At 41.1% G+C, this 12,070-nt stretch overlaps 1 protein-coding gene across 2 annotated transcripts in view; it reads left to right on the forward strand.

Moving 5' to 3' along the window:
* Nucleotides 1-12,070, forward strand: part of SNX25 (sorting nexin 25) — a 421,458-nt gene that overhangs the window by 342,329 nt on the left and 67,059 nt on the right. For both annotated transcript variants that reach the window (XM_029586797.1, XM_029586849.1), the window contains exon 12: nucleotides 8,943-9,083. In XM_029586797.1, coding sequence (XP_029442657.1) covers nucleotides 8,943-9,083 — 141 coding nt within the window. The remainder of the gene's footprint in view (nucleotides 1-8,942; nucleotides 9,084-12,070) is intronic.

The raw sequence follows: 12,070 nt of genomic DNA on the forward strand, positions 1-12,070 counted from the left end.
GTGGTTTGAAATGGTAAGAGACCAGGAGAAAGCTTAGATCTGCAGGAAAACATCTTTTGCAATTGCTGCTTAATAAGGCATTTCATTCACCATTCTTGATTTTTCAACAGATCATTCTCGGCAGCAGTTCCAAATTTATGAAATTCTTAACCATTTTCTTTGAGAGCTAAAAATGATCTGTTGAAATTTTGTACATCATTAAATGTTTCTCATGTCATCTGGTAGGTAGCAATATATTAGTTTAGAACTGTTAAGCCACTGATCTGTTTAAACTGGATGATTGTGATAGCATATTTGATAGACTGCAGTATTGTTTTATTTGGGTGATGTTTAATCTGTAAAGCGATTTAGAAATGATAAAATAAATGAATGATCCTGAAGCCCCAAACCTGCAGGATCAGCAACTGCTGGGTCTAGGAAGGGAAAGATAGTGGTTGGAGACTGTCTTCTGAGGGGCACAGAGGCATCTGCCTGCTGACCAGACATGCTGGCCAGGAAGGTGTGCTGTCTGCCAAGATCCGAGAATCATCAAGCCTATTGACTGTCTGATGCAGCTCATCCTTGTTGGTTTGAATGATACGGCAGTTATCCTCTGGAACATATCAAAAGTGACTTTATGGGAGAGAGGGTGAAACAGGTGGGTTTCTCCTCTTTTCTACCAGTCTATTATAAGTCAGAGAAGCTTATATTCTGAAGGTAAATGAATAGTTGCATAAATGGCATCAATAATAGTGTTTATGCTTCCTGAACCAATGAATGGCATTCCAAGGATTGCTGACAGAGGTGATGTCCACCTATGGAAGAGGCAAAGTGGCTTCCAAAGCAGACTGGCAAACCTACTGAGGATGGGTGAGAAAAGCCTTCAGGTAAGCATAAACCCTCAGTTGAGTAAACATGACAAAGAGAACATCTGGAAAGCTATGCTTACTAATGCCCATAGTATGGGGAAACAAAGCCTGAAATCTAGAGGCAGTGATGGAAGAGGCTAACTTGGATTTAGTGGTTGTCACAGAGATGTGGTACATAGAAAGCCATAACTGAGATGGCCAAAATATTAAACAAATACTTCAGTTTGATGTTCACTAAAGAAGACTCAGGAGAAAGACCAACACTATTTGATAAGACTGTGGTTGAGGAAAGAGTAAATGAAATTCCATTTACAGAAGAGAATGTATGGGAAAAGCTAGGAAAATTGAAAGTGGACAAGGCCATGGGGCCGGATGAGATACATCCCAGGATATTGTAGGAGCTCAGAGATGTGCTGCCAGTCCACTGAAGGACCTGTGCAATAGATCCTTGGAAACGGGAGTGGTGCTGCAAGATTGGAGAAAAGTGGTGGTGAACCCGCTTTACAAGAGTGGGAGCAGAGAGGAGGCTGAAAACTACAGGCCGGTTAGCCTCATCTCAGTGGTGGGAAAATTAATGGAGACTCTGCTAAAGGAAAGGATAGTGATCTATCTAAAATCCAGTAGGTTGCTTGGGCCGAGGCACCATGCATTCACCAGGGGAAGGTCCTATCAGACAATTCTGATTTTTTTGATTGGGTAACTAAAGAATTGGATCAAGGAAGAGAACTTGATGTGATCTACTTGGATTTCAGCAAAGCTTTTGATAGTATCCCACACAGGAGGCTTATGAAGAAAATGAGAAGCTTGAGAGTGAGTGCCAAGGTGTTGGAGTGGATTCAAACTGGTTAACGGATAGAAGGCATTGTGTGCTAATAAATGGAACTTGCTCTGAAGAGAGAATGGCGTTAAGCGGAGTGCCACAAGGATCGGTGTTGGGTCCAGTTCTGTTTAATATCTTTGTGAGTGACATTGCGGAAGAAATGGAAGGTGTAATGTTTGTCTATTTATGGATAATACGAAGATCTGCAAAAGAGTGGATATGTCACAATGGGTAGAAAGAATGAGATGTGATTTAAGGAAGCTTGAACAGTGGTTGAAATTATGGCAGCTGGAATTCAATGCCAAGAAGTGCAGAGATATGCATCTGGGGTGTGGTAATCCAAAAGAGCTGTATGTGATGGGGTGAAGGGCTGCTGTGCACAGATCAAGAGGGACCTTGGGGTGATAATGTCTAGCGATCTGAAGATGGCAAAGCAGTGTGACAAGGCGTTAGCTAAAGCTAGAAGAATGCTGGGCTGCATAGAGAGAGGAATAACCAGTAAGAAAAAGGAAGTGATAGTCCCCTTGTACAAGTCCTTAGTGAGGCCTCACCTGGAGTATTGTGTTCAGTTCTTGAGACCATATTTCAAGAGGGGCAGAAACAAGATGGAGGCGGTCCAGAGAAGGGCAATAAAAATGGTGGTTGGGGGGGGGGGGGGTTCTCCATCAAATGTATGAGGAGAGGTTGAAGGACCTAAATATGTATACCCTGGAGGAGAGGAGGTGCAGGGGAGATATGATACAGATCTTCAGATACCTGAAAGGTTTTAATGATGCACAATCAACAAACCACTTCCGTTGGAAAGAAACTAGTAGAACTAGGGGTTACGAAATGAAACTCCAGTGAGGATGACTCAGAACCAACATCACGAAATATTTCTTCATGGAGAGGGTGGTGGATGCCTGGAATGCCCTTCCCGAGGAGGTGGTAAAGACAAAAATGGTGAAAGATTTCAAAGGAGCATGGGATAAAAGCTGTGGATCTCTAAAGACTAAAGGATGGAAATGAAGAAAAAAGTGCATGGGGGTAACTTGCCGGTGTGGCAGTTACTACCCTTAACCTATAAGCCTTCATATTGTAGATAGAACTCCAATATTGCTCTCTGCTTTAACGGTAGGAGAAAAAGAAAAAAAGGGGAATCAGATTCAGACAGCAACCAACAAGGACACTAAATTTTAAAGTCTGGGAAAACAAGAATGGGGGTAACTTGCTGATGCAGCTTTTACTCCCATTAACCAATAAACCTGATACTTTTGATGCTACCATAAGCTTGCTGTGCGGACTGGATGGACTGTTTGGTCCTTTCCTGCCATCATTTCTGTATTTCAGTGTATCACCCATCTCCTTTCACCTTCTCTCTTATCCCCTTCAGTCCTATTTGCATTCTCCCAAGCCTTTCTTATAGCCCCCTAACTGATCCTGTCGACTCTCCCTCTCACCTCATCCCCATTGCCTCCCAGCCTCACCTTCTCCTCTCCAACCCTGCTTATCACATTCCCCAGCTGATCTCCTATCGCCCCCAGCTACTCTTACATCCTCCAGCCAATCTCTGTTCACCTGATCCATCCCTCAAACCCCTCCTGCATCTGATCCCTCCCTTCAAACTACCCCTTTTCTAAACATCTGCCAGGGTCAGCAGCAACTTTTTTTTCTTTGTCCCTGAGCCAAAGGTGGATGACAACTGGTGAGACGAGAAGAAAGGCTGATAACAGGGGCAACATTTTTCTCTTGAGTATGTTCAGTAATGAATAAAGAAAGAGGAGCTATGGCAATAGTCACCAGCTCATACACATTCAGCCCTCTCCTCCCCTGCTTGTCTGCTCCCAAGCCCAACGGTGATCTGCAAGCGTCAGCAGCATTAGTAATGAAACTCAATACGGAGCCTGTGTGCCAGTGCAAGCTCACAGGTCTTGCAGCAAACCTGGTCGGTCCTTGTGCAGGGTTCCCTTTTGACAAAATCTCATGTTATGGCAGAACCACTGCAGTGCTTATAAGTGTATGCTGACTTTCAATACTAATGCTGCTGCTTCAGGAAACCGAAGGGCACGGACACTTGTGATCCTAACTAAAAGTTTTGGGATCCTGACCCACAGTTTGGGAAGCCCTGTCAGAGGCTGATTATCTGGGATCCAGTAATCACCGGATGGTGTGGTTCAGTACTGGAGTGCAGGCAGTGATGGTTCATTCTAAGCAAGGGTCCTAAACTTCAGTAAGATTAATTTTGTTAAAAGGGGGCAGTACCTGAAGGAGTCAGCTGGATGGGATAATATAGGGGAAGAGAAGAACAGTGGACAAAACTAAATGGAGATATTAGGGCAACTTACCTTTTTGTTTGAATTTTCTGTATTGCTTTTTAAATTAGTTATCAAAGACTGTGATACATTGTTATGTTGACCAATATAAAAGTATGCAGAATTAAAAAAGATTTTTTTGGTGATCGTTTAATTTTTTTGCACAGAATTTCCCCAGGAGTAACTAGCGTGCGTGCATGCATGCATCCATCCAGTGATATAATATCTATACTGGATAAGTCAGGTTGGGATAACCTGGAAAATTACTGTCTGTGACTGTTAGCCTTACTTTTAAAATATTACATTCCTTATTGCATGTTCCAAAGCCCTTTTTTCTGTATTCCACATAACTGCACTCTAGATTCCTCTTACATCCATAAGTGCCAGGCTTCCCTTTGTGTAACCAAGTTTACTTTCAGATATTCACATGCTCAAGATTACTGGTTTATGGGATAAGGAAAGCTGACAGTTACCCCTAGAGACCTGCGTGAAATGTGAAACTGTCACCATTTTTTTTTTTTTTTAAATGGATGACTGCAGGCCAGGTAGCAGTGAGGGTCTGAAATAATTGTATCGTCTGTGCTGTGTATGGCAGCCCTATTACTGAATGCTGAACTTAAGGCCAGAAACCTTCCAAGAAGCACATGTATTTAAAAAACCTTCCCTCGTTCACCCATGGAAGTGAAGTGAGTCACCCATGGATTACAAGTAGCTGACTGAAATTTGTACATATAAAAAAAAACACAAAATTTCAAAGAAAATCATTGTTTGTCCACTATGACATTGTGCTTGCTAGGTGTGGAGTATTTGTTAGCTTTATAGTTATGACACAACACTGGGAGTAGTTTCTGTCATCCCTCTCAAGTGGAGGTTTTTAAGACTTGTGATTAAGAAGCCCAACCGCTTCAGGCACTTGGTTGCCCCTAGCTGATTTCTGAAGTCTTTTTTTTTTTCCTTCTTTAAACACTATTTTATCTCTTGAAGTTTACTTAAAAAAAAAATATAAGTGGGTACTTTGTTTGACATATTCTATGTATTGCTGTTCCATAACACTGCCCCTTTTGTAATTTGTAAAGAAAGTATGCAGCTCCGAGTAAGATGTGTGTGGGTTTTTAATGATTATGTAGTTATTGTTTCATCAGGTTCACTGTACAAGCACAGATATGATAGACTAAAGATAGTCTGATAAACTAAAGAGTCTCGCTATATATATACATAGAGGGGGAGAGAATTTTAGTCTGTTTCAAATGTGCTTGTACAGCAATCAATAACTAAATTGCAAAGTGTGCTTTGAAAAATGCTAAAATCTTTAATTGGGTATAATTAGTATTGTTACTTCAAATATTTTACTTTCTTATCAGAGTACTGAGACTGAGGGTGCAGGATTATAAAATGGTACATAATCAAGATAACATAATACATCGGCATAGCATAAATAAATAAAATACCATTCTTAGTACTTAAGAATAATACATTACACACACAAGCATATGAATAGTAACAAACCAAACTTAATATGTATTAAATAAGGATGACTTATACCATACCTAATATAAGTAAGGGATCGTGGAAGGAGGTCACAGGTGGTATTTTAACTTGCTAGAACAACCATGAAGATATATAGGAGTAGCCAACGCTGGTCCTCAAGACCCCCAAACAGGCCTGGTTTTCAGGATTTCTACAATGAATATGCATGAGATAGTTGCATAATGAATATGCAATATATATATAGTTGTGTTCAAAAGCTTACATACACCTGGCAGAATTTGTAAGATATGTAGCATTTTAAGAAAACATGAGTGATCAGACAAAATACGTCCGTTATTTGTAATGTGCTTCAGATTAAACTATTATGCATCACAGAATAGCACAATCATTAAACAAACCATAGCAATAAGGGAAATAATAAAGTGGTCCTGTTCAAAAGTTTGCATGCGCTTATTATGTATTAGGGATGTGCAATCGTTTTTCCCGAATTAGGCAATTTTAACAATTACCTAATTCAGAATGGTTCGGGAGAACTGAAAAACAAATTTTTTCTGAAATTTCAGAAAAAATTCATTTTCGAGTTAATGCGTACTAATGTGAGTTAGGGCACGCTAACTCCCGATAGTGTGCACTAACCTGAAAATCGAGGCCCCCGGAAAGAAAAACCATCGAACCGCGGGAAAAACAAAACTCCCACGTGGCGGGGGGCCCCAAAATGAAGCCCGACACGATAAACCAATCCAAAGCACACCTCTATTATGTATTACCCCCTTATGCATCAATGACTGCTTGTAGTCTTTTGTGATACTTGTGAATGAGGCTCTTTATTTTCTCATGTGGTAAAGCTGCCCATTCCTTTTGGCAAAAAGCCTCCAGATCCTGTAAATTCTTTGGTTGTCTAGCATGAACTTCATGTTGAGCGCTTCTCAAAGTGGCTCAATGATGTTGAGGTCAGGAAACTGTGATGACCACTCCAGAACCTTCAATTTCTTCTGCTGCAGCCACTGAAGGGTTGGCTTGGCCTTATGTTTCATATCATTGTCAAGTTGGAAAGTCCATGTGCAGCTTCCTGGCTGATGAATGCAAATTCTCCTCCAATATCATCTGATAAGATGCTGCATTCATCCTGCCATCAATTTTGACTAAATTTCCTTTGCCGCTGAAGCTCACACACCCCCAAAACAGCAGAGATCTACCTCCATGCTCCACAGTAGGGATAGTGTGGAGCCTAGTCACAGCCATAAATCCTATGAAGAGAAAGTTCAGATTTTGTCTCATCACTCCAAATTATTTTGTTCAAGAAGTTTTGAGACTACTTTAGGTGCTGTTTGGTATATTGTAAGCAGGCTGCTTTGTAGTGTTGGGGCAGCAATGACTTTTTTTTACTGGCAACTCTACCATGCAGCCCATTTTTTGTTCAAGTATTTTCCTTATTGTGCAAACTGAAACACCCACACCACTTTATTTCAGAGAAGCCTGTATTTCAGTAGAAGTTGTTTGTGGGTTTTTCTTTGCATCCTGACAAATTTTCCTTGTAGCTGTCTGAAATGTTTCTTGGTCTACCTGGCTTGGTATTAACAGAACCCATAATTTCCACTTCTTGATAGGCGTTTGAACAGTACTGATTGGCATTTTCAAATCTTTGGATATCTTTTTATATCCTTTTCCTGATTTAGAAAGTTGAACTACTTTTGCTCACAGATCCTTTGACAATTCTTTTCCTTTCCCCATGCTTCAGTAACCACCAAAGTCAGTGCAGCCCTAGATGAAATGCACAAGGGCTTCTCAAGAGCTAAGAAACTCATTGACTATTTATATACAGACACCAATTACAATCAAACAAAGGTACAGGTGTGGATACTTACCCTTCATTGCCATCTCAACCTGTGTGTGTCAACTTTAGTGTATATTATCAGCTCAAACATTCAAGGGTTTGCAAACCTTTGAACAGGACCACTTTATTATTTCCCTTATTGCTTTGGTTTGTTTAATGATTATGCTATTCTGTGATGCATAATAGTTTAATTTGAAACATTAAAAATGAGATGTGTTTTCTCTGATCACTCATGTTTTCTTAAAATGCTAAACATCTTACAAATTCTGTCAGGGGTATGTAAACTTATGATCACAACTGTATTTGCATAAGGTGGAAGCAATGCATGCACTGCCATTTCATGCATATTTATTGTAGATATCCTGAAAACCAGACCTGTTTGTGGCTCTGGAGAACTGGAGTTGACCATGCCTGTACTAGTAGCTAAGAGTGAAGAGTTTGGCAGAAGAATCGGGACTTTAATATATAGCTCGTGTCAATATGTTATGGGCTAGCTTGGTCTCTGTTGGGAGAAAGTTCCAGGGCTAACAAGAATAGGAGTGCTTTATAGGTTCAGAGCAGCCTGGCATCTTTAGGGGCAGGGCATTTGTATTCAAGATATAGCAAGATCTGGTACTGTCTTCCATGCAAACCAAACATGGCTGTTTTGTGACCTTCTGAGGAACAACTCTTTTCTCCACTCGCAAGTTTGGAGTCTTTGCTTCATCCTAAACTCATAACCAAATCCCAGGTCAATGCTATAATTAAAACAGCTTTCTTTTACTTCTGCCAGCTCTGACCAGTGTTGGATAATACTGCTTTCATAACTGCTTCAGTCATCTCTCACGAGATTACTGTAATGCCCTATATGTAGGGCACCCCACCATCCTTAAACTGTCACCTACAGCTTATTCAGAATATGCTGCTGCCCATCTGATATTGAGGCTATGTAAATTTGACAACAAGCCCTCTTGAAAAGTTACCAACAGTACAGCACCAAGTTAAAAACCCTGACCTATAAATCCCTTAAAAGACTCTGTGCTACCTTAGCAATGCCATCACCTGCCAAGGCCTCTGTTGCAAGCCCACATGTGACCTACCCCTGAGAACCATGTGACTTGTCAGCACTAGGCACAGAACCTTCACCGGTGCTGCCCCAACCCTTTCAGGCCTCCTTACCCTTATCATATCAGGCTGGCCCCTGGCCTCCTTTCCTTCAGAAAGCTATTAAATGCCTAGCTGTTTGAGGCAGCGTTTTTGGTTGCAGGCTATCACATTTGTGCGCATACTTACCCGAGCCACTTCAGTGTTTGCTCAGCCCCGGACATTGGTACTTCTCTGGACCAGGCAATAACACCACTTTACCTGCACAGGGCAATCCAGCCAACTGGAGTTCTCACTGCCACAGTGGGAGTCCTTGCATCCAGCTCCAGAGTCTGGGATTTAAATGTAACAAATTGTAACTCATTTTGAACTCTTCTGGTGGAATAGCATGTCAGATAGATTATGGTAGTAGTTGTATGTAAGTTGATGAAAAAAAGTAATGCCTTTATTTTCTTATTAATATAACTCACACTGAGGTAAGAAAACTGAAGAATAACATGTTTAAAATAAATTGTGTTATCTACTTAGGTTGCTGATGAAGGTGGGGTTTGTTTGTTTTTTTGTTTGATTTGTTTAAGGTTGTAGAAGAGAGTGGGGTGCATATGCCCTCGTATTCCGTTGTGGTGAATTTGCAACATGCTGCTGCAACTGAATGCCAGCACTGGACAGTTTACAGGAAGCTCAGCGAATTCCAGAGCCTACACAGGAAGCTGTGTGAGGTATTGCTTCATTTTGATTCTCCCCCCTCCCTGTTTGTTACTAAATATAAATGAAAGTACTTGTACTGTCTGATATTCAGAAGACAAGTGTTTTAAGTTAATGCACTTTGTTGGAGTTCAGTTGAACTTCCGTCTTATAAATGCAAAAGAATACTGTTACCATAGTAACCAGTAACCTGGCAACATGATTTCAGCTCTCAGGTCTTATGACGAAAATGGGGCCCAAGTATTGTTTCACAAAATTTCCATGTAAGGAAGCAGGAAGATTAATGCTCTTAGTGAAGGAACACAACCACTGCTGTTTCTTGGATAGCAAAGTCATTTCATTGTGCTTTTCTATGTTTGATGTGCCTCCCTTCAGCTACCGGTCACTCTGATCTGGGGCAGCTCCGGTATGGGGATAACTTCTTCAATAACGGGTATAGCAGTGATTAAGAGACCTGGGTAGTAGGACTTGGTCATCTTGCTATAATTTCATGCCTGAAAGTTTTTGAGTTCTAGTCACCGTGAGATTAGTGTGGATGAAAAGAAGGAGGAGGGGCTGCATGTGAACTTTCTCTACCCTCCTGCCCCAGCATGGAGTTTTTTGCATATGTATGTGCATGCATGCACAAGCATGCTCTTCCCCTCCTTTCTCTCTTCCCCCCACCCTCTTCCAAGAAATTTCCTGTCACTCTTCTCTGTTTAGGGCTTCCAGTTCCCTGCCCACAACCTGGCCCCTTTCCCCTTCTCCAAGCCTAACTTTAGCACTCATCCTTTGCCCTCCACCCCCACTTCACTGAGGCGAAGGTCCAGGTCCAATTCAACCACTCTCATAGCAGTTTCCTCAGTCCTCCAGCCTGGGCTGCTTCTTCCTTCCTCCAGCCCATGTAGGCCGCTGCCTTTGGCAAGTCCTGGTCCATGCAGCCAATGACTGTGCTGCCTTTCAGCTGCATGAACAAATAGTTCTGCTGCCTCCTGGCCTATGGGGCAGCATCCGGAGACATGGTAACATGGTAAATAATGGCAGAAAGACTATTCAGCCCATCCAGTCTACCCAGTTATTCTATCCCTACTTCTAAGGATACATCCCAGCTCCCAGCCCCAAGAGTATGAAAACCTGCAAGATTTCTCCCTACCCAGGGCAGTCTCTTTTTTTTTGTTTTCCTTTTTTTGCACGCTACCATCTTGGATAGTAGGGACATATAAGATTCCCACTTATTTCTTTCCAGTGCCTAAATGCAGGGCCCTACAATAGACTGAATTTCCCACATGTCTCCAGAGACCCAGCAATTTAAAGAATTTGATTTTCCAAGCAAAACCCGTAGAGTTTCTAGTTCTGATACTTTGTTTCAATCGAGTCCTCAATTCCATCAAATTTTTTAAATCATTTTTATGTAAAAGCATAAGAATTCGAAGAAACAAAACACCAAATGAGAGGGAAATAGAATTAAAGCCAAGAGACAATATCATAGGCATATACTCAAAGATTATAATCTACTGTCTCTCACCCACAATGGGCCTCAGGCAGTCGTCAGCCTTGTGAGCAGTTCTCTTGTAATCATTTATTGTCTCTTGCACTTTCGTTTCTGAGAAAAAAATATTTTTTAAGTTGCTCAAACACTATTTTATTAAGGTATCTCAGAGAGCTTAGATGCCGAGACGCCATGATGTGGCTTTGATCTTTAAGAGACTGTATTTACTGTCTAGGACAAGAGAATATTTTGCCAGTGGTGTACAATAAAATTATTTCCCCTGAAGAAGACTGTAAAAGTCGAAACATGGCCTTTGTCGGGTGAAAATTATGGAATTCTTTTTCCAGTCAGAATCTTGGCTGATGAGCATCTGAATTGGCTAAGAATTCCTTTTTAAATATAGGTATTAGGTTGGAATAGTGGAAGTCTAAACTACAAAGTAGATGCCTTAAGTGTTTGAGCAATTTAAAAAATATATTTTTCTCAGAAATGAAAGTGCAAGAGACAATGCTATCAAAAATGGATTACTGCAATTCCTTACTTCTGGGTCTTCCCTACTCTACCATTAGACCCCTGCAAATGTTACAGAATGCTATGGCAAGAATCCTTACAAATACACGCAAAGCCGACCACATCACCCCTATTCTTAAGGAACTCCATTGGCTTCCCATCTCCTCCAGCATCAGATACAAAACCCTCACCATTATTCACAACTCCCTGCACAACCACAATCACTCCTGGCTTGAGGATGCTCTTCGATTCCGCTCCTCCAATTGTCCTATTAGAACCGCACTTTCAGGAACCCTCTACACCCCTTCCCTTAAATGTGCTCACCACACTTCCACCAGAGAAAGAGCCCTATCCATTACAGGCCCCTCCCTCTGGAACACTATGCCACTTGAGCTCCAACTAGAACCGTGCATTCGGAAATTCAAAACAGGGGTTAAAACATAGCTCTTTAAAATGGCCTACCCTGATCCGGATCCTACATAGTCACCCCTGCTCTCTCTACTCCTTCAGGGAAAGAGCCCTTGTCATTAACGTACTCATAGCCTTCTCCTTTATTCCTTTAATTATACTTTGTTTTGTCTCCCATTTCTCTGCACCTCCTTATATACCCCCTTTTATACCCCTTATACTCCCTTCCCATCCTTAAACCCTACCTTTTCCCTATAGCAACCCTTTAATACCCCTTTTATTTACCCCCTCTGCTATCCTTTAAACCTTACGTTTCCCTATAGCAACCCTGCTAGTCTATATATAGTTGCCTTTCTGAATGTATAATTTGTAATGTCATATATGTTTCCTGTATGTACTAGTTAAAGATAATGTATATTATTGTATATAATACTTTTTGTTGTATATAATTCTTTTTGGCGTGTATAATTTATATAAGGTTATCCACAGTGTATAAGTTTATACACAGTCCCTTGTTGAGTGTATAATTTGCAATGCTACTTATGTTCTTCTGTTTTCCATCAGGTACTTTTCCTTTTCTCCTCTTCCTGTTTTTCCCTCTTCTCTCACCCCTTC

This window comes from Rhinatrema bivittatum, chromosome 1 (assembly GCF_901001135.1).
Source record: "Rhinatrema bivittatum chromosome 1, aRhiBiv1.1, whole genome shotgun sequence".
Classification (NCBI taxonomy): Eukaryota; Metazoa; Chordata; class Amphibia; order Gymnophiona; family Rhinatrematidae; genus Rhinatrema; species Rhinatrema bivittatum.